This window comes from Phalacrocorax aristotelis, chromosome W (assembly GCF_949628215.1).
Source record: "Phalacrocorax aristotelis chromosome W, bGulAri2.1, whole genome shotgun sequence".
In the NCBI taxonomy this organism is placed as follows: Eukaryota; Metazoa; Chordata; class Aves; order Suliformes; family Phalacrocoracidae; genus Phalacrocorax; species Phalacrocorax aristotelis.
In genome coordinates, this window is record NC_134310.1 from 30593916 (window position 1) to 30616044 (window position 22129).

The 22129-nt window shown below is 45.7% G+C and overlaps 3 protein-coding genes across 12 annotated transcripts in view; 2 read left to right on the plus strand and 1 right to left on the minus strand.

Annotated features, from left to right (window-relative positions):
- CELF5 (CUGBP Elav-like family member 5) overlaps window positions 1–1129 on the plus strand; it is a 43731-nt gene extending 42602 nt beyond the window's left edge. For 3 of the 4 annotated variants that reach the window (XM_075077754.1, XM_075077756.1, XM_075077755.1), the window contains one exon: window positions 870–955. The gene's annotated coding sequence lies outside the window, so the exon portion shown is untranslated. Of the gene's footprint in view, window positions 1–869; window positions 956–1059 lie in introns of those variants that run through there. The other variant, XR_012657825.1, reaches the window with a different exon arrangement.
- Window positions 1130–2300: 1171 nt separating this feature from the next.
- On the minus strand, window positions 2301–14742 carry HSD11B1L (hydroxysteroid 11-beta dehydrogenase 1 like). Of its 7 annotated transcripts, none has more exons than XM_075077760.1 (10): window positions 14456–14678; window positions 13791–13838; window positions 13520–13601; window positions 12357–12563; window positions 11032–11162; window positions 8962–9073; window positions 7610–7701; window positions 6696–6789; window positions 5669–5834; window positions 2301–5369 (listed from the first exon to the last, which is right to left on the minus strand). In XM_075077760.1, the coding sequence occupies exons 4-10, from the start codon at window positions 12439–12441 to the stop codon at window positions 5180–5182; spliced, it is 870 nt and encodes a 289-aa protein (XP_074933861.1). In that variant the 5' UTR covers window positions 12442–12563; window positions 13520–13601; window positions 13791–13838; window positions 14456–14678; the 3' UTR covers window positions 2301–5179. The 7 variants fall into 7 exon arrangements, with proteins under 7 accessions (XP_074933861.1, XP_074933859.1, XP_074933858.1 ...); XM_075077758.1 differs by having other exon boundaries at window positions 12357–12638; window positions 14456–14669; XM_075077757.1 differs by lacking the exon at window positions 13791–13838 and having other exon boundaries at window positions 12357–12638; window positions 14456–14738.
- A 45-nt stretch (window positions 14743–14787) lies between these two features.
- On the plus strand, window positions 14788–18609 carry MICOS13 (mitochondrial contact site and cristae organizing system subunit 13). Its single transcript, XM_075077765.1, has 4 exons — window positions 14788–14979; window positions 16325–16481; window positions 17274–17325; window positions 18402–18609. The coding sequence occupies exons 1-4, from the start codon at window positions 14951–14953 to the stop codon at window positions 18497–18499; spliced, it is 336 nt and encodes a 111-aa protein (XP_074933866.1). The 5' UTR covers window positions 14788–14950; the 3' UTR covers window positions 18500–18609.
- Window positions 18610–22129: the final 3520 nt, after the last annotated feature.

The following is a 22129-nucleotide window of genomic DNA, read 5'->3' on the forward strand; positions in this document are numbered from 1 at the left end:
GATGGTGGCCAGGTTCAACCAAGAGCCTAGATCATCAGGCAAGTTTGTGGCAATGAGGCAGGCCCGAGGCAGGCCCAAGGCCAAGCCAGAGAGTCCCTCTGCAGGACTGCATCACGATCAGCTGTGGCAAAGGTCAACAGGGTCAGACATAGTCCAGGGATTTCCAGGCAGGTCTATAATGAGAATCATAAACAGATCTGACATCAAGATGGGAAGACAATCTGAGGGTTGGAGTCCAGATAATAAGATCATGGGCAGGACAGGTCCATGGACAGGTGGAGACTGGCACTTCTGCAATGTGGATCAGACAAGGACTGAAGGCACAGGTCTGAGCTGTAATGAGACTCCTGGGCCCATGGGCAGAGGGTGCAGATGGAAGCTGCACGCGAGGCTGGTCAAGACTGTTAAAGCCTGTTTGTGCACTCGGGGCCTGACAAGCAGATGGGTTCAAATTACCCACCTGTGTGTGGTCTAAGCAAGGTTTCAGTCTACTTTCCGATTGCTCCCCAAAAGCATTCATCTTCCTAAAAAGGTTTTAAAACCCAATAGTTTTGTTTGCAGTTGTTACCTGTGGCCTGAAATTAGTCTGCAGAGAATGCTTTCCAGGGTAAGAGGGGAAAATCCCATGATTCAGGAGGATCACAGAAAAACAGAGACGAGGTGAGAGCTTGAAGGGCCACAGAAGAACTGCCTGACATGAGAGTTGGCTGCTGAAGAGCTAGCTCCTACCAGCCAACAGACTGGGACTAAGGGAGGGCTGATCTTGGTCCTATCTTCCTCCATGTTTAAGCAACAGCAACTCAAAGCCCAAGGTTTGCATAGCTGTCCTCCTAATCTCCAAATTCCCTCCCTCCTCCCTTTCTATTCAGGTGAAGGGGAAAGTCCAGAGGAAGAATTTCTGCTTCAGGCTGATTTACAGAGAGGCCAGTAAATTTATCAACTCTTTCGGCACCACCCTTTTCCTTCCTCTGCTCCCCATCTACCCACCTCATCCTCCTTCTGCCCTCCTCCCCCAAAAATGCAATTAAAGAGAAGGCTCAATATCTGCCCAGCAGGAAGATTCTTGCCACGATGGACATATTTGCTGCTAATGCGGTGCATAGCAAAGGGACCAGAAAACCAGCACCCCTGGGGACCCAAAGCTCTTCCTCTTGGGGTACGCCTGGAGTACATGGACCAAGAAAACCCACTGGTGTGTCTCTAGGTTACTACAGTAATGTATGGAAAATTAGCTCTGTCCCTCCTGCCCTGTCTCCTGGCCCTTTCATAGATAAATATAAATATATATATATATACAGTCTCTATTTTTTTTTAAAGTGGCTCACAGGACCAAACTTCTCCATTCAGAGACTGACTCCTTGCAAGAGGGATTGGAAGTGAAGGGTTTGCCTTCGCTTCTCAGCAAGCACTGCAGATAGGCCTGAACATTTTGAGAGGATGCTTGGCTGGACAGAGAGCGAGAGGGAGAGAGAGTGAGTGCATCTCTCTGCTCAATATTGGCAAGCAGCAAGGAGAAAGAGAACTACATACCTCCAGGATTAGGGCACAGCAGGTGCTCAGCTCGAGTCACTCATCCACTGACCTTAGCACCAGCCTGGTTAAGGATCTCAAGAGCTCTCAGTCTTATCTTTCCAAGGGCTTCTGCAGACAAAGCTCCTGGAATTTGGTGCCAAAGGCTATCCTGAGCACTCCTCCATTAGGCTGAAAGCACAGGAAACCAGTCCCTTTACCTACAGGAACTGTACTGCCTCCCCACACACGGCACAGATCCGTCTTTCATAGCTCTCCATAGTAATGGAGCATTTTCTTGATCAAAGCAAGAGAAGATGAGAGCGTGTGAGGAGATGCAATCTCCAGAACAGTGACAGAAGCCTCCCAGGGCACTGCCTCATGGTGGAAGTAACCTAACTGTGGTTAGCGGGCAGTTCTGATTCCCAGACAAAATGGGACATTTTCTACATCTGGATTTAGCAGGAAGACTCGCCTCTTACACATTCTGCAAAGCTTTTCCAAGCAGACAAAAGGCTAGTATGATGAAAGAGGGTTGCCATTCTGTTTTTTCCCCACCAGCCCCCTCCAAGGGACATATACATTCTGCAGCATATATAGATACAGCTATATACACATATACTTAAGCACAGAACATAGTTCAGAGCTTGATTTAACAACGATCCCCTAGGGGTGGGGTGGGGTGGTGGGGTGCGGTGTGTCATACTGACAAGGCATATCCGGTTAACCGCTTGAAACAGTCTAAGTTTCTACCAAAATAAGGAAAGAAAAACAAAACCAACCAACCCCATAAACCTTCTGAATTATTAGTTTAAATAGTCCAGAGTTTGATAAGGTACCAAGAACAGTCCCCGGTCTGTGTGTGTGCACGCGCGCGCTCAAACATGAACAGAGGGTTGGTGGCGAAAGGTGGCTGCGCTTGATACTGAAGTGAGCTATGGGGACTTCAGAGACCCTCAGCCAGTTCTCATCCTCCTCCAGTTTCCCTTTGTTCAGCTGTCTGTGGCTCAGTTAAGTACCTTCACATCTCCTCAACCACCCCTCTGTATCTGATGCTGAGAGTTTGAGATGGATGAAGCTGTACGAGTCTGTGTGTTTCTATAGTCCATGTTTACTTATTGTAAATACCATTTTTATACTTAACATCTATTATGTACGTGATTTGTATAATGTACTTTATTTCTGCTACAAGTAATTTCATGAAGTTTAAACTTAATCTAATTTTGAACAAAACAAAACAAAAAAAAAAGACCAACAAATGCAAAATGGGAAAAAAAAAAAAGGACTTTGGAACTTCTAGGGCAACTTGGTTTAAAACAATCATTTACACTTTCTTCCATCACAGTTACTGATGTGACTGTACGATGTTACAGGTGCGCTACAAGCTTCGTCAATGTAAAATTCCTCTCTGGTCAAAAAAAAATCTTAAATTTATTTAATAAAAGTTTTACTTGCTAAGTAACTGGGGTTTTACTTCATGTATTAGTTGCAGCTGCTTTTAGATAATGCCTGCATTTGAAGACAATCGCCAAAGGCCTGGGGCGAGGAAAGTCTGCTTCCATTTAGCAAATCATCTGTGCAGTCAGTTAAAAAGCATTTCACAGGGGGAGGTATGACAGCGCCTAAGTCCTACAGAATACAACCCTGCCTTACGCTGACCACCACACAGCGTCCCTGTGTCTCTAAGAAGGCCATCTGTGGATTTTTGTTCCAGTCTTTGGCATACGATCCCCAAAATGCCCGTTTGTTACAAAGCCCAGTGGCAACAAATTGGGGTCAGCAGCCAAGCCCCAGCAGAGCGAAACACAAACCAGTCCCAGCTCTTGTGTGCAGATACCAGACATTGTTTAAGAATGCCTGTGTACTCTGCTCACACCCAAGAGAACAAAACTGGTTCTCTCAACAGCACCTTGACGGAAATCAATCAGTCGAGAGCCAGAGCCCAGCCCATCTGGCGCTACACACAGAACGAGGAAAAGGGAAAGCAAATGCGCAGGCTCCTCATCTCTACCCTGACGGTGAGGAACATGCTTGGGGTTGGTAGAGAAGCAACTCCATTTGCCATGCCCATTGTTCAGCCTGCCCTTCTATAAAAGCACCAGTTCCCCTGGGCTTTTCTTCTGCTTTGAAACCCCCGTCTAATGGTGCTGGAGAAAAGCAGAGTATGAGCAGAGACTGAAAATTAGGCCTACCTGAACTTTTGATGCCTTCTTGCCCCCACACCAACACAACTCTGCAGTGATTAAGCCAAGGTGTATACTGCAAACTGTCATGAGAAGCAAACAGGTGTGTGTTTTAGAAGGGGTGCGTTCAAACTCCAGAGTTTGTGAATTGTGATGAGTTCTTATTGCCACACAGCTCCATAGAAAGCTTTGTCATGTCAAAATCCAGCCAATGGCAAGGAGAGAGGCAGGAAAACGCTCAGCTAGCGCTGAATAAAATGTACTACTTGCGACTAAAGTGCCACACAGCATTCCCAGTAACAAGAATAAGAAATCCAGCTGCAGTGACATCTCTTGCAGGCACATATATTTTTATATTTAGCTCAGAACACTAGTGCACTTAGTCTAGCACCTAGCTGTCAACAGAGCGAAAGGGGGGGCATGGAGTGACCCTTTCCCAGGAAGCTACCTCTCACTGGCTAGAATTTACCCCGTAACTTGCTTTTCTTCTCGCCTTGGAGAAGACCAGCTACGACTAATGAAAGATTGCGATTGGCAAGGGTCTGCACACTCCATTTAGTTCTGTATCCCCTAGATAAGCCTGGGTTTTAAGCAATACCTGACTGATCCAATAAATTCCAAAGCTGTCAACCAGTTTCTACAAAATGTTCAGCTTTCAAAGCTACTTAGAGTTCCTGGATTCATGCACTGTGGACAGGAACAAAACACAAAATAACCATCCTCTCAGCCACCAAGGAGCCCACATAGGATCTTTTACTCCAGCCCAGGAGGATTCAAGCAGAAACTTTTTTCCTAGCTGCTAGAACTTACAAGACATGACACATCCATAGGAATAACATGTTAGGGCATGCATGTTCTTTCTCTGCATTCTTTCTCCTGTTCAGTGCAGGAACCTTGCACCCAACGAGGCATTTACAGCAAGGAAGAACTGATTTCATAGGTCCTGTGCCGTCAGCAAACATCTACCCTCAGGCCTGTGCTCACAGAAGCCAGGCCACTAGCCTTCCTTCACAGAGGAAGCATCAACATGTAACACTGACACATTAAACAAATTAGTTTAATTAAAATAGCGATTAAAATTCTATTAATAGGAAGCATCCACAAACCCATGAAGCAGTGGAACAGGATGTCCCAGGAATGGACAGACATTCCAGGACATCATGAATGGACAGAGGTTAAAGCTGGAGCTGAGGGAAGACTGGGGTCAGTAAAAGTGGACAGATGAGGCTGAAGAGAGATGGGTGGAGGGCCAAAACAGAGTGAGCAGCAGGAAAGATCTCTGACTGACAGGTAGAAATGTCAGAACTGTGGCTGAAGCAGGATGAGGGGGAGACCAAGAGTCTTATGAAAAAAGCTAAGGGTACTTTGCCACCACTGCTGCCCTGCTCCCGCTTGACACCAATGGTTGAATGAGATGCTTGGTGGGACAGGGGGAATGTGATTAGAAGGGATATAGGATGGCAGAAGAGACCGAGACTGGGCATCCCTTAAAGACTGCTGTAGTTATAGTAACTCCGTAAAACCTGGTCGCGGTTACAGGGGAACAAAACCCAGAGGTAGCATACGTGCTGCAGCCACCATGGGTAGAAAACCTCCTGCACCTGTGTGGCACTCCCCGAGATGATGGCGAGTGCAGCTTCAGAAGCAGGAGAAGCAGTAAGGTGCAGCACTTTGCCCCTGGAAGGAAACAGTGAAAGGATCACTCAAAGCCTGTCAATCCTTGGTGTGGTTTTAACTGTGCAACTTACTACCACAGGGTTCCGCACGCTCATGTTCCATGCTGAGGTGGACATGCACAACCCCCATGATGTACCCAAGCAGATGCGCTCTCCCCGTTAGTTTTCTTGCACATCCAAACAGATGCACACACCGTCTTAAACACAGTTGTCGTGCATTTTTTGCATGCTTTCAAGAAGAGACGTGTTCCTGCAGACACATTCCCTCCCAGACTCCTACATCCTCCTCCAAATACACACCTGATATTCTCTAATGCTGTATCAGTATCAATCAGGCCCAGGATGCACAGTGTGATAGAGATGTTTCTCTTCTGCATGACAAGTTCATGGCGCAGCGAGCTGAAGAATCCATCCAGGGCAAACTTGGTGGCAGAATAAGAAGTGGTAAAAGGAGTGGGTATCTTCCCTAGAAAGGAAAAGGAGAGAGTGGAAAACACCAGGAAAGTGGCTGTAAGGCGAATGGTGCATGGGGAGGGAATCCGGGGAAAGACAGCAGCTCTGCCATCCTGCATCAACCCATGTTCTGTTCAGGTGAGTTTCCCTCTATTTCTAATCACACACAGGCGCTTAGAAAATAATACCACTTTGTGTGAGCACATCCTAGCACAAGAGCCACCACATATGTGGATAAGGGGAGGAAATTTCTTTTAACTTACACGGTTCACACTCTGGGCTAAAAAGCCTACTGTGATGGTCTACCTGCAGCCTTCCTCTCCCCCACTGCATTCAAGCACATGGACTGGGTCACATGCTGGTGCATCTGGCCATGATGTTTCCCTGACACCAAGGCACGTTACATCTCAAGGCAGGGATGAGCCATAGTCTGAACTTGTGTATGGTGATGCTGCTCCCTTGAGCACACACCAAAGACTTCATCCTGCCTTTCCATCCCATACAGTAGGTCCAGCTACTCAGCAGCCTGCTATTCAGGCTGGCCAAAGCCAGAAGGCCTTAGAGTGGCAGGATGGTCTTAATGCTGTGTCAGAAATGCAGGAGAGATGGGCCTGGCTGTGAGGGGACAGGAGCCAAACAAGTAGATCTGGGTACGTGGTGAGTGAAGAGCAAAGTTCCAAGGGAATGCAAAATGGTGCAACACAGAGAAGGTCTTCCAGAAAACAAGGCCAGCCAGCCACCATCCCTCTTGCTTCCTTAAAAAAAACACATCTTGAAAACATGTGTTGAGGGGTTAAAGGGCACAGAGAAACATGACGTGCTGGGAACCATTGTTTCCACAAGGCCAGCACTTATGCCAGTTAAGGACACTAACCTATGAGGGAAGAAACAACCACCAGAGAGCCTTTATCCCTCTCTAGGATGGGAAGAGCTGCTGTTGTGAGTGCCACGTAACTGAAGAAATTCACCTGGAATGATAAAAGTAGACATGGAAGAGGCAAGAGGGTTTGGAGGGAAGGTCAGCATGAGCCAGAAAGCCAATGCAGTGGTCAGAAATGGGAAGGAGCATGACTTGGATTTGCTTTTTCAAACATCAGGCAAAAAGAATCATCTTTCTGAAGATGGGGACAAACATTGCATCCACAAGTCTTTCAGATTTCAGAAAACGCAATGGAGAAGAGTCAGAGCAAAGGTTTTTCCTGGGCTTTAGCATACAGATTTCTTGATACGAGGCAATTAGCTGTCCCTGATTTCTCTATATACCGTTCTTTACTCTGTAATCCCTATCCAGCAACAAGGACACCAGTAGCGTCTCACTTTGCTTTCTACTGGAAAACTGAATCTGTAAGCAGAGACTTAAAGAGCAAACACCATTTCAAACAACCTTACTGTGTTCTGCAATGACATGTGCACTTGCTGTAGATTAGTAGGAAATGCTTGCTCCTCACCTGTTGGCCTTCCTGAACTAGACATACATTGCACAACTGCCTGTAACTACCCATCAATCCCTAACAGTCCTGGGCTAATGGGAGTTAAGAAGGACAGAAGGAAGGAGAGAAGTGAAGTTCTTCCCAGACATTCCTCTGCACACATATACAACAACTGAGCAAAACACCTGTCCAGTAACAAAGCCTCCAAACAATTTGACTTGAAACACCAATGAATTAAAAGGTTTGTTCTCAACCATTGCCATAGACTTGAATTTGCCTTTGAACTTCCCAAAGCTGTCCCAGGAAAAGCCAGACTCTCCCAATTCAAGATGAGCTCTTCCTGCTGAGAAAACCTCACCTGCATAAGCCAGCGAGTGTATTCCACATCTCCATCCCACATCTGGAAACGGGTCATGCCAATGTGGTTCAACACCACGTAATCCAGTCCCCCTGTGGACAGGAGAAAAAGGAATCACAGGGACCATCCCCTAACTAGTAACCAAGGAACTCAGAAATGCCAGCAGGTGGGCTGAACCAACCAGTTGCTCCCTCAGGAAGTTAGAAAGATGAAGGTACGTGAAATATGTCCATCTGGGAGCTGGTTTGCCTGTTCCTCAAGGGTAGAATTGGAAGGAAAGCTGCTGTTCTTTGACAGCAGCTCTCCAAAATGATGTTTCAGGGTAATGCAGACTTGGAACTTAGTTCTGGTGGTACACTCTATTTTCAAAGTTATAAGTATACAAATTTGTAAAAGAAAAATTACAATTGGTATGGGAATGTATCAACAAAGACAGAAAAAGGTTTAAAAAAAAGGTATGAATTGACGGCAGCTGGACCAGCAGGTCATCCAGATCACAGCACACTTACAGAGTTTCTTAAGACAACCACATCAGGAAAAACAAGGACATAATGAAATGATTAAGACACTCAAATAATGGACAACAGAATAGTGAGTATAATAGAAAATGATGACTAATGACAGTCTGATCCAAATGAGACAAGATGGAGAGGCAAAAGATCATAACCACTCAACTCCTACAGGGCACAAAAGATGATCAAAAAGCAGCAAATGGTCGCCAACCAAGAACCCAGAAGACACGATGAGGACTCAACAGTGGGCATCCCTTGTCCTTTGTATCACCACAGGCAAGGTTGGCCAAGGTACTTGGTCACACACATCTTGTTGCTTGTGAGTACTACAGAATGAGTGAATGCGAATGCATGAGATTGGGAGTAGTGTGAATCAGTTCTGGTTAAAATAAGACCATCTTCCCCTTCTATACAGTCTTGGACTGAGCTTTGCTACGTGGTCGGGTCACTTCTTTCAGACCACTCAGTTTCTGTCTCTCTCAACACATGGCACTATGTTCAGGGTTGGGTTTGTGCAGTTGGTACCTGCTCACGTATGGCAAATGCATGTACATGTGGTACCCTGTGACAGGTGAGGTACTGCAGCTGTTGCTGTGTGGTGTTAGTGAAGTACTGCAAGCAAGTACTTTCTGCATACTTTTCTCCTCTAGCAAAAGACGCCCTCCCCGTGAAAGGCAGCTAATAAGATGGCCGCATCCAGATTGGTGTTTAGAAACCCCACACCCTCCTGTCCTAAACATCGCCCTCAGCAAGGAACATGGTGAAACTGAAGAGGAAGCTTCTACTGGAATGAGAACTGACTATATACCTGAAAGCCAACAAGATGCCCAAGATACTTACCCAGCTTTTGAACAGCAAACTGAACCACCTTTTCAGGCTCTGAAGGGGAAGACATATCTGCAGGGATATAAAATATTTTCTTTGCTCCAAGGGTCAGGCATTTCTCCACCACCTTGAAAAAGAACACACCCCCAAAGATTAAACGATATGGAGTGAGGAGGAAAGAACGGAAATAAGGGCACTGTAAGGCACTGTTTTTTCCCCATACTACAGTCACTGAGAATCAATTCTGGACAAAGACACACTTCAATTTTAAATCTACTGCTATTCAGCTCATTTTGCACCGAGGCTTTGTTTAACCAGACAGATAAATAGGGGTAACTTTTAGCAGGACGCAGAGTCAATCTACCTTGGAAAAGGATCAAGATTCATCCGAAAAAGAGTTTTATTCAGGAAAATCTTCTGAAATAAAGGTTATGCTTTACATTAAGTTCTTTTTTTATTCCAAAATACCTGGTAAGGCTCTAGCAGTATTCATCTTTCATAATTTCTTTGCTGTGTTGAGTATGTGAAGGTGCCCAGTAATGATACGCAGTTTAGCTATTTGCTGAAATAACACTTGTCAGGCATTAGGAACTATTCTTATGCTCACCGCCCCCGACTCCCCTTTTGTGCAACTTCATAGTGGAGAACTTTCACCTACCCCCACCGTTTAAGAGACACCTTGGCCAGCAGGACGAGGGAGGTGATTGTGCCTCTCTACTCTGGTAAGACCCCACCTGGAGTCCTGTGTCCAGCTCTGGGGCCCTCAACACAAGAAGGACATGGAATTGTTGGAGTGGGGCCAGAGGGGCCACAGAGATGCTCCGAGGGCTGGAGCCCCTCTGCTGCGAGCACAGGCTGGGAGAGCTGGGGTTGTTCAGCTGGAGAAGAGAAGGCTGCGGGGAGACCTTATTGCGGCCTCCCAGTACTTAAAGGGGGGCTGTGGGAAGGATGGGGACAACCTCTTTAGCAAGGCCTGTTGTGACAGGACAAGGCGTGATGGTTTTAAACTAAGGGAGCGGAGATTTAGACTGGATATAAGGAATACATTTTTTACAGTGAGGGTGGTGAAACACTGGAACAGGTTGCCCAGAGAGGTTGTGGATGCCCCATCCCTACAAACATTCAAGGCCAGGCTGGGTGGGGCTCTGAGCAACCTGATCTAGTTGAAGATGTCCCTGCTCACTGTGGGGCAGGATGGACTGGATGACCTCTAAAGGTCCCTTCCAACTCAAACCATTCTATTGATTCTATGATTCTCTAAATATTGTCCCATTTTATAAACTACAGATAAAGGAGTCTCATCTATTCGAGCTGATCAAAAATTATTTAACTTACAAAACGGAGGGAGTCTTTAACAAAATAGCTACAAATAGAATGGTTTGGACTCTGAAAAGCTGCACGATACCACAAAGGAATTGTAGTTCATAGAATCATAGATTATCTCGAGTTGGAAGGGATCCATATGGATCATCAAGTCCAACTCCCTGCTCCTCGCAGGATGACCTAAAACTAAACAATATGACTAAGAGCATCATCCAGATGCTCCTTGAACTCTGACAGGCTTGGTGCTATGACCACTTCTCCCTGGGGCGCCTGTTCCAGTGACTGACCACCCTCTCAGTGAAGAGAGTTTTCCTGATGTCCAATCTGAACTTCCCCTGACACAGCTTCATACCATTTCCTTGTGTAAATGTGCAGGCAGTAAAAAGTTCAGGCAGTGTTGTATACGCATCTTCCTGCACAGGCCAAGCTCCCTTCTGGGTTACTGCCTTCTGGTAAGAAAAACCGGGCATATTGCAGCAGGCACTGGTGTACAGCAACACAAAGTAGCCCAGGATCCAGGAGATCGGTTTCAGAGAAGAATGGCACAGGACACTGCCAGTGAATCAGGCTCAAAACATGTCACTGGCATGTTCCATCTTTCTACATAAGTGGAAAGAATTTTGAAAGTATGCTGGTTTTGCTCAACAACAGTTCTGAAGGAAAATATATCATGCTGACAACTAATTTGTTGCTGGTGGTGGTTTTCTCGTTTGGTAAAAGTCCAAATCTCTTATGTCTTCCCTCATACAAGGAAGTTCTTACCTTCTGCAGCACAGCTTCCCTCCTAGCGGTCAAAACAATTTCAGCACCAAATCTGGCATAATGATATGCCATCTGCTCTCCAATCCCAGCACTGGCTCCAGTCAAGAGAACGCGGGCACCAGACAAGCTTTCTTATTTATGGGAAACAGAATAAAAGATATAGAAGTAAGTGAAGGAAGCAGCAGAGGAGCTGCCCTTAACTACTGTCAGAGCTCTAACGTAGAAAGGTGTGTTTAAGTGCTCGAAAGTCTTGATGCTTCTCCAACACTAGAAGAGGCAGGACTGACCTGAAGAAGTCATGAGATGAACAATACCCTCCAATTCTTGCTAGACTGAAAATAATAAAAAAATCACCTAATCTTTGAAGAACAAGCTATTTTTCATGTCAAGTAGCCAGCCATATTGATCTGCTTTGGCCTGGGTCACAGGAAAGCTTGGCTACCTCAACAAGATCCAGCACGCGGCAGTCAGCTTGGCTTAGCTCCACTAACACGCAACAGCCAGTTCCTTCCTCCATGCTGACAACCCCCAGGTTCATACTTCAGTCACAGAGCAGAAGGCTCAGTCTGGCCCACTTTACTCAGACAGCATGCTAGAAACCAAACAGCCAAGCCTTGCTTCACCGTTCCCAGCCCTCCTAACCAGCTCAGCATTCTTCCATGGAGTTAGATAACGGACAAAAGTGTGCAGCCAGCATGGCTCAGTTGCCATGGAACAACCCCCCCTCAGGCCCAACTGCCCAAAAGATGCGTTGTTTTATTACTGTGTGTCTGTTGTGGACATTATGCCTAGGCTATCCCTGCCAGGGAATAATGACACGGTTATGCAAGCTAGCTGCGTCACATGCCCATTGCCTGGGTTCCTAGCCCAATATCTTTCAAGGATGAAGTTGGTTTTCACATTATAAAAAGCCCTACAACATAAAACAGGGTCTGGGCATCCTGCCTTCTCTGTATTATTTATTCTTTGCCATCACCTGGGAGACGTGTCGGCCCTCTTGTGCTCGGCACTGCACGTCTATAGAGATGGTTCTTGACCCCAAGGAGTTTGCAGTCAAAACGAAAAGGGAAAGGCAGTGGCAAAGTACACGTAATTTTTTCCCCACACAGATAGCAGGATCCCTTGTAAATGCTGTCAGACCATTTTTTATTTCCTCTTTGTTTCAAGCTTCTCTCTATTTCTGGGGATGAAGCATTGCTTTGAGGCCACAGACTCTGGTAAGACTATGGGCAGGAATGAGACCACCAGTCAGAGTTTGGAAATTCAATCTCTTTTCTTACAAGACTCATGTTCCAGTTTAGAATGACCCCCCCGGGTGAGCCTACCTGGGTTAAAAGAGTCTTTCCAGAAGAAAACTAGGACCCCAGCTATGATCCCTGTAGCACAAAGCACTTTTCCAACTGGCTTCATATCCCTCCAAGTTGTGAAGAACAAAATGAAGTCGTGAAGCTGAGCACTCTAGCCAAAATACTGTAATCTTCCTCTGATGCTGGAAGCCGAGCTGCAAGAGGCATGTACCGTCCTTTTCTGTCCTGCATATAAGGGAGGCTCTGTGTAGAACTAAGACTCCACCTGAGGAGTCTCTCCACTGGGAGCCAAGAAGTCACCTTTGTCAAGAATGAAAGATAGGGAGGACATGGACAATCAACATTTTGATAATAAGCTGCAAAAAAGTTGCTGTTTCCCTGTTGAAGGGAGGGAACACCACAGCCCTGTGATTGGTTTGCATTTGCCCAAGAAAGGTTAGGGCTTGGCTGTGCCAAGCAGTGTAACTCCCTGTTCAGAGGAAGTAGCCTCAGCAGGATGAAAAATATAAAGCTGCAGGCCTGAAGACAATGAAATCTCCTCTTGTACGAGAGGAAGGGATCCAAAGAGGGCAGAAAACAAGTCTGGACAAAGCTCAAGAAATTATCTCATCTATCTTCCTGCCTTGCTCAGCTACTCTTTTCTGAGCCTTTCATTTGCTCCACAGCAGCTGGTCTGACATTCAGTCTGTCTTAAATGAACTGAACTGACCAGGGGAATTATTTTTAAAATGTCTGTTCCTAATGGAACACTCCACAGAAACTTGTGGAGTCAGCACCAATTTGTCATTTAAACCATGACTTGAAAGTCTAATTTTACAGTAAAAGCCTTCTGCATTTTGTATTGCTGCATTCTATTTCAGATTCTCACATATGTATTTGATGTAAAAACACATCAAATCTAAAAAGCAAAAATAATTAAATTATCTCTTTTACAAAATAATGTATTATCTGCAGCTGTTGACAAAAATTTAAAACAGATACGAAATCGTGCTGACAAAATACGTTTAGATGTGCTTTTCTATGCTTTGGGAATTATACTTGCCTGCCATATGTAAAATGGTGTACAAGGCAGGGAAAAAGGTGAGGGATTTATTTCTGTACTTCTTCTTTAGAACTTCTCCTGCTACAGGAAAATTCAAAACTTAAGTCAGTATCGAATCTTACTAATAGTATTCACTTACCAAGCTAAGCATCAGTAGCCAGTATTATTCCTCTGTATTTTCTGAGTTTTTCTGTCTTCACAAATTCTTTAGTAGTCAGAAGCTGTTAGATAGTGAATATAGGAGGAATTAAAAAAAGAAATTTTGCAGTAGTTCCAGAAGCCGTCTTGTGCAAAATTCACTGTGTCAACTTCCACAGTTCTGCAAACATGTTTAAAGGTAGCTTTTCTGGGGGCACAGCATATCAGGATATGGCTAATACTTAGTGAGATAACGAAATTAACAGTCTTACTCAGGATACAGAGATGATCACGGACAGAAGCCTTCGTAGGGTTGGGGACTGGTGAAGATAAAAGGGGAAAACGGGAACAACCATGAACTTCAGTAGTTGGAAGGTTCTGAGATAATACAGTAATGTTCTTGAAGTTGAGAAGTTAGTGGGTAAATTTGTAACTCAAGGGGTTTAAGTTACAAGCATAATCCGATTTGACAATGCAACACATATTTTCTATTTCTATTCATAGTATCTATTTCTACTCCACTATTACAAGCAAGGGATCCATGTCGGATCCGTATCAGTAGTTCAGGCTATCTAATATTTGCTTAAAGGTGGATAAAACAGCCAATATGTTCTGTTTTGAATCTGTCTGGGTTTTCTTAGGATTAACAAAAAAGCAGTAAACAGATGCTTGCACTGAGAGTTGCAACGGTTTCAAACACGGCAGGCACCCACAGCCAGAGCTGACCTCGTTTTGGCCAAATTTTATGTAAACATATACAAAGACTGAAAGGTAATGAGCTCTTTTAATTAAAAAAAAAAAAAAAAAGAGAGAGAGAAATAAAAGAAAGAGACAAAGAGAATGCATCTGATTCTAAGAAAAAGATCTTTCACTGGCAATTCCCACAGCCCTCTGAACTGCGCTCACGGCTGGTAACACCGACCGCCAGAAGCTGTACCTCAGGATTACCGGCGCCTCCTCCTGCACGACGCAGAAGGCAAGAAGCAGGCAGAGCTGGCAGGATGAAGCCTTTTCGGGAACACCGGGGCTTAAGCCCCGGCCGAGCCGCCGTCGAGATGCGAAGAGCAGCAGGGGGGTGCGCCCTGAGGGCTCGAGAGCCGCTCTCATCGCGGAGGGTTCACCGCGGAGAGGCACGCGAGGCTGCCGCGCGCGGCCGGGCCGGGCTGGGCTGGGCTGGGCTCGCTCACGCCCGCCCGGGCCCCCAGAGCCCCGCCCGCGCGGCCCGACCCGCCCGCGCGCGCGCCTGGCCCCGCGAACCGCGGCAGGAGGAGGGGCGGCGGCGCGTGACCGTGCGCCTCCGCAGAGCCTCCCTGGTGCCCGCCCGGCTGCCTTGGCAACCGCCGGGGCGGCCGCGCCGAGCGGGAGGCGGGGCGGCCCGGGGCGGCCGCGCCCCTCACCGCGTGACCGGCTCCCGACGGCTCCTCCTGCGGTCATGGCCGCCAGGCTCTTCCCCGCCGTCAAGTGAGTCCCCGCGTCCGCGCCCCCTACCCGGAGAGGTCGGCCGAGCGCCCGCTCGCCCCGCCGCAGCTCCCGCGCCCCGTCCCGCCGCGCGCGGAGGGGCTCCCCCACCTCCCCCGGGCCCCGGCCGGCCCTGCCGGCGCCCGGCCTTGTGGCGCTGCGCCCTTGACTTCGTCTGCCCGCCACCCCCCCCGCCCGGCCCGGCCCGGCCCGGCCCGGCCCGGCCCGGCCTCCACCCGGCGGCTTCTCGCTGTGTCTCCAGACGCCTGGCCGGGGTCTGGCCGTTTTCTCGTAGCGAACAGGAATGTGTAAACTAAAAGCGGGAAATGCGGCCCAAGGGTGCTCGTTTGCTGAGGGAGCGCTTTCGGAGCTGGCCATACAGCCCGTTCGAAGGGAGGTGGTGTGCGTGGGCGCTTTTGGGAGCGAGCAGTGAATTCGTGTAACAGAGAAATCCCTTTCCCCCAGAATACTTGTGAATATGTGGATTTACATAAAGATTCTCTTTTGCCTCTCAACGGCTGTATCTACCTGTGTGGTCTACTATTGCAGTACTGCTATCTGGCAAGTTGTTTGGTTGGTGGTGGTGTTTTTTTGGGTTGTTTTGGTTTGGTTTTTTTTCCCCCCTAGGTATGCAGTAGCTTTGTGGTTTTTTAAAGGGGAAACAACTCTGCCCTGTGAATTCGAAAAAGTCAGTCTCCCCAGATCTCTTATCTGTATTGAAAAATAAACAGAGGTCAAGTATTCTTTTTCTGTCTTCCATTTTGCAGGTTGCCACTACAGCTGTAAAACCAGTGTTTGCACAGCGTGCAGTCTACCGGGAAACTTTAAAAGCCTAGGCAATGCAGGAGCAGGCATGGCCAGGTGTTAACTGGACCATAATGATAATAATACTTAGCTTAATACTGGTGTCTGCTAAATTAATCAGGTTACTTATTAACAAGACAGCAAGAAACACGTCATTAACGTGGATGTCTTACCCACTGCAAAATCCTTTTGTTCCTTTTATCAAAGGTATAATGATAGACCAGGGATTCTCAGACGTTAAAAAGTGGCACGTGCTCTGAGGTGTTTGATACCTTCTCATTTTTTCTTGAAAACTGTCGCTGATAAACTGTTGAATGGGTATGGTTTCAAGGGACTGACAGGGAATAGTTGGCCTAGGAAGAAAAGGAAGGTAGCTACATATTTTTTCTGGTGCTTTTTGTCTGTAATAAGACATTGCAGTAGAGTATTTGTGACCCTGGGATTTCTTTATCCATACCCTCCCTTTGATGGTCACAACCTACCAAGAGAGATGCATCGATAATCGTAATGTGAACTGAACTGTTGCTGCTTTTGATTCTTTCAGGTTTGTCATCAAAGGAAGCCTGGCTGGAGCTGCTGTATATGTGGCATATGATCAGGGGCTGCTGGGCAGTGGCACACAAGGTGCTGAAGCCCTCAAAAAAGCTCGAGCAGCACTGCCTCCAGCTATCCAAGAGTGGACAAGTTACATAGGCTGGGAGGTAAGGACTGTGCAGATGAACACAGTCAACAAAACAAACACATTCTCTGGATGAGAAGGAGAAAACATCAGGGTGATATTCTGGTCCCAGTGATGGTGGCAGGAGTTTTGCTGTTGAAACTGGATTTCACATTGAGAATATGTTGACGAGGATTGAAATGGAAAGAGGATAAAATTTTAAATTTCAGGGAGAGATGTTGCTTACAGATGTTATTTCAAAGGAGAAGGGGTAACTAGCCTTTGCAGGGTCAAGGAGGGGATTGTAGGCATGCTCTAGGAGATATTTCACTAGGTAGTGGTATTCCTAAGCTTCTTTTGAAGGATCCTACATGGTTTTAAAGAATTAATGAAAAGATTCTCCTCCCAATTTCTCAAGCTGCTAACAGCACATCAAGTTGAATTTAAATTGCCTGAAGAGGCCCTTCTCTTGGAGTAATTCTTAGTTTTTAAAATGCTCAGAACAGGAGAAGCCTTTGCTGAAAGTTTGAAAATAATTTTTTCATATTAGAGACTTTTTTAAACTAACAGGTGACCTTAAGGAGACAGCAATGGAGATGATTTTTCAAGAGCACCCAAGTGACAGGTACTGCCTTCTGCCCCTACTTTATACTGGGGGAAAGAGCAAAGTCCAGACTTTAAGCCTCATATCTGATCCCTTTTGAGACTTACGGAGAGTAAGCATCTAAGTATATTTGAGAACTGAGGTCAAGAGGCTTCTCCAAGGTGATGTGAACGCTGTTAAAAGTGAAACCCCTCAAGTGCTGATATTTTGTCTCTCTCTCTCTCTTTCTAGCTCCCACCCACTCCAAAATTTGACTTTTCCCCCTCTGATTCCTGGAATAAAGGTAAAAATAACTTCTCACCAAACTGTGAAAGGAGCAAGAGGCCAAGAGTGATGTAGCTTATACCAGTCTTGTTTCAATGCTGTCCTTGTAAAGTGAACGATAGAGAAGGCAGTGGTAGATGTTACAGTCTGATGGAGGGAGCATTGGGACTGAGGAAGTGTATTCAGCTCCAGGTTTTACCACTAGCACACTGGGTGACTTGGGACTTAATTTCTTGTTGTTCCGAACTGTGAAATGAGGAGGAGGATGTGTCCCCATAAACCCATCTGCCTTTTCTAACCAGAGGAGCTGGTGTTTCTTTTACTTAGAAAGCTTGCTGCCCACCTGTGTCCCAAGGTCGCACGCCTACACTATCCTAGAATCTAAGATTCAATGTTTCGGTGAAGTGTCTGCGGAGGCCTGTGCGGAGGCCCACAATAAGTAGATAGTAGATTATGCACCAGTGAGTTCATCAGCACTGGTAGTGATCAGGGAAACTAGAGCATAAAAATAAATGACGACTTGTTCTTAAGAAAAGGTGAACCTTTGGTTAGAGATTGAAGAGTTTATAGACTTTTCAGATGTTAGTGTGTCCGAACTCAGCCTCTGACTTTTCAGAAGGGATGAGTATTCCCATTGTTACTAGAATTTGAGAGATCTTGTTTGAAGGCCAAAGCACGTTATAAATACCTGGTCAGTTAATTTGTAGTTTTTTTATGGTGCAGCAAAAAGTCTTCATGTAATTGTGCGGAAACACAGTCCACAAGTAGTGTGACGTATCCAACATCACCCATGGAGTCTGTGGCAAGGCCAGAAATAAAATGGAACTTTGCTCAGTTCTTTGTTTCAGTCTCGTAATTGTCTATCACTTACACTGGTCCTGAAGGTGGAGTTTTTCTGTGTCATAAATGCTACCGAGACAATAAAGCTGTACTTGAACCAAGGATCATTCAGGCCTTAGTGTGTTTGAAAGCTTCTGAGATAGAGCTAGACTTTTCTCACAGCATTTAGAGAAATCAGCAATGCTAGAGTAGCATTAGGAAATTTGGCTTGGATGATGCTCTTCTTGGGATAATTCTTCTCTGCTTTCCTTGCAGGAGTGCAGACAGTCATGTCTGCCTTGTCTGTAGCTCCCACCAGGGCCTGTGAATACACTGTGGAAGGCTGGAAGTATGTGAAGGATCTTGTCAAATGAACACGTTCTCCAGGGTTCATGATCCTCTCCATCCCATGTCGTCTTTGGGATGATCCCTCTGAAGGGCAGATGAGCCATGCAAGGGCCACAATAAAAGACTTTGGAACTTCCATTTGTATTTGGATTGGTTTTAGCATACAGACTGCAACAGAATAATTGCTTTCTGTCTTACCAGTGATCAGAGGCTTCAGCGGAGATCATGGATCAGTTGTAATGAAGTGATGGCCATATGCTGAGGTATAGCTCCTGTTCTAAAGCTGCCAAGTTTGCTAACTAAACAGATTATTCTGAAGGTGAATTAATCTTGAAGGTGAATGCCATCTAATTCAAAACAAGCTGAGTTTAAAAAAAGTCTTTAAAAATCCAAGGTAACAGTAAAAGATGTCATTCGAAGACAAAGGACTTGTCTTCAAGCTAGCTGAGGAAGGCGTAGCCTCTGTCAGACAGAGGGCGTATTGTTGGTGTGAAAGCTGCTTTGAGGTGGCCTGCGACTTGTCACACAACTGGGAGTAGGCAGTACTAGTTGCAATACTTGTTGTTCATGACAGTGTGCAATAGAAGGGAGTTTATAGGTCTGTGATGCAAAACTCCAGCAAGTCCTAGGAAACTTTTTAACACCCCCCTAGCCTATTCGGGCTATGGGCATTGCCAGTGTTCCTAGTATCTGAGCTTGAACAGCAAAATCACAGTACCATTTAACTGTAACTTTTCCAGCAACTGATCCAAATATGCCTGTGGATGCATAGTCAATGACCAGTAGCACTGTCAAATTTACACCTGTATCTGAATTCTCAGCTCCACAGCGTAGGTTATTTGGAGGCAAGGGTTTAGATTTTAAATTTTGCCAGCTGTTCGCTAAAACTACATGGAATCAGTTTGTCTCTACTTTCAATATCTGAAAAAATATTCTGTCTGCTGACTTCCTTACATGCCTGTAAAATAGGGTTGGAAGTGCCTTTAAGATACTCTCACCTCTGTGTGTAAAGCTTTTTGGTAACTGAGCAAGAGAGAAAAAGGAAACGGGAAGGATCTCCAGTTGCAGCAGTGTCCCCATGCAATGGAGAGTGAGGTTGAGGGATTTCCTACTTCATCTGAACCTAGTGCCCCCATGAAGAATTAGGCAGAGGTACCTCAGGAACAAAGCCCATTGACTGCAACTATGTCTTTGTGTACTGTAAGTTCTTTGCAAAGGAACAACGCTATTCTGCAGCTGAGCTATGAGCAAATACGGGAACATGAGCTAAACCCAGAGCCGGCCACCGAATGACTCCACAATCTGTGTGGACGTTTTTTCATTTCCTTATTTTTGGAATGCCCAGAGACTTCTAGCTGTGTTCTCCTACCAGACTTTCTCCTAGTTTTTGCATGAATAAAAACAGAAATGTGATTTTTTTTTTTTTTTTTTTGAAAGCAGAAACCTTGTTTACTGATAAGCAGCAATACAAAATGGGAGGTGGGAAGGGAGGTTCCTAGGAAGCAAGAATATTCTCTTGCTATCCATCTCTTCTTCCACAGGAGACAGACATCTCCTCTGAAAAGGAGGAGGAACCAGGATTACAATGCACTTCTCAGTTTCCTGCCAAAATATATGTAGGTCCAGAAGATACTGGAAGTAACAACTAGCTGTCAAATCAACACAAGGAACAGGGTAAATTTCATTCTGGTAGGAATTATGATGAACATGTAACCGTGTATTGGGGACATATGAAGAAGAACCAGAGTTAGCAGTGAGAAAACTGTTTGCTGGTGGTAGACCTCTGTAGAAGAGGCAGTCAGCCGTTTTTTGGTAGAACAGAAGTGTGCAATGTAGGTAAATTAAGGCCTGGGGAGAAAGTGGATTCCTGGCAACTCATTCCTGCCATTGGTTTTCTGAGGATGTTTTTTTCACATGAGCAAAATGAATGCCCATCTCATGATGGCTTAGGTACTAACATTTTGTTCTTGTAGTGGAAATGCTAGTGGACACATGCTGGCAGGGATGAGGGTTGCTCTAAAGAGATGTTTTATCACAGCAGTGTTTGTAGGGATGGAGGACAAGGAGGTAGCGTGGCAGGTTTCGAATTCAAAGTAGCTTATTAGCAGAACGTTTACAGTCAGTCATTCCAAAATACTTTTGTTGTATTTGTTCAGTCCTGCCATGTGTCCCCTGTGGCACACACTGTGGCATTCTCTTGCCGTGTGAGCTGTTTGGTTTTGTTTCCCTAGAACAGGCCATAAATTACATGTGCTGGTAGCTCACATTACTTTTTAACCTCTCCAGCTATGTCCAGGACATGAAAAGGCAGGAAACAGAAGCAGCTAGTCAGTTATCTGCAGCTGTCTGTTACCTTTGCTGCTATGAAGGGTTCTTGCAAAAAGGAAGATGGTACCAGTTGCTGCCAAAGTGAGGATTGTCAGAAGCAGAAACCACCAGCCTGAACCTAAGTTAAAGTTTAAGCAAGAGGAATTCTACCAATAGGTTGTTTGCCAGACTCACACAGTTCAGCAGCAGCATTGTATACAAGAAGTCGTGAAACTCAGCACTTGCACCATAATTTAGTCTCTCCTTCCTACTGGCACTTTTGAAGCTTGTCCAAGGTGGAAAAGCAAAATCCTTCGCTGATGTTTACCTTCAAAGCAGCAGTGTCTCCCAACTCAATAAGATCTAAAACGGAGTTCCTCACTCTTGCTCTAGGTCCATCCATATGCTGGCAGATGTGAACCTTTTCACAGTAGGCCTTCTTACCTCTGCAGGAGGAAGCTGGTGTCTACAGGAATTGCGTGGCATTGTAGTAACATGCTAGTAGAGAAATGGATGGGCTGACCCATGTGTGTGCATGGCCCAGAACAATTACACATGCGTGGGGAGAGTAATTGAGCAAAGGGTATCTGTGTGAAACATTTTGCTAGCTTGCAACATGCTCCAGTTAGTGGACTGTGCATGTTTTAATTTTAATGTTGATGAAAACTTTCCCGAGGTCAGTTTTCAGTCACAGCCAAGGCATATATAAAGAGCACCGATGGTGTAGAGGGCATCAGTATTGTAAGATGGAATGGCAGATTTATTCTGTATTTTTACCCTTTTGTGATGGATTGTGGCATCAGGTTGCAGAAGTCATTATGACATGGGGTAGCATCACGATGAATCTGTTCCCTCTTCACAGGAAGCATCTGTGCATATATCAGATGGCTTGTTGTAAATACACAGCTTGTACCCTCTCTGTCCTCGGGACTCTGTTTGTCCCAGAGCTGCTGTTCATACTTCCAAAACTAGGGACAGAGCTTGTCCTGGCTGCTGGCAGCAGAGGTGGCAACCCTCCCACACCAGTGTGCTAGCCCGGTCGCATTGTTCTAGTCTGTCCTAGTTAAAGAACAAGTTACAAGTTACAAGACACAGCTACAGGACAGGAAATAGGCAGGGGAAGGTAGGGAGAGTAGGATGAGTGCTTACTCAGACTAGGAAGCAGGTTTAAAACGCAAGAAGGAAGGATTTGCAGGGGTTTTGTTTCCTTTTTTAAACAAATATTTATATGATGAAACTTACTGCCAAGAGATTTCAGAGGATTTGGCTAAGGTATAAATAGCTTTAAAAAGCGCTTAAGTTGATTCCTGGAGGATGAGCCCATCAGTGGCTCTTAAACGTAATGGTCC

Bases quoted from the DNA above. Each gene is read 5' to 3' on its own strand.
- HSD11B1L (XM_075077757.1), bottom strand. From the start codon at position 12,441: ATGAAGCCAGTTGGAAAAGTGCTTTGTGCTACAGGGATCATAGCTGGG. The intron at 6,790-7,609 runs GTGAGGTTTTCT...TTATCATTCCAG, and splicing joins ACACTCGCTGGCTTATGCAG to GTGAATTTCTTCAGTTACGT. The intron at 5,370-5,668 runs GTGTGTATTTGG...GTTTCCTTCCAG, and splicing joins ACAGCATTAGAGAATATCAG to GGGCAAAGTGCTGCACCTTA.
- MICOS13 (XM_075077765.1), top strand. From the start codon at position 14,951: ATGGCCGCCAGGCTCTTCCCCGCCGTCAA. The intron at 14,980-16,324 runs GTGAGTCCCCGC...TGATTCTTTCAG, and splicing joins AGGCTCTTCCCCGCCGTCAA to GTTTGTCATCAAAGGAAGCC. The intron at 17,326-18,401 runs GTAAAAATAACT...CTTTCCTTGCAG, and splicing joins CTCTGATTCCTGGAATAAAG to GAGTGCAGACAGTCATGTCT.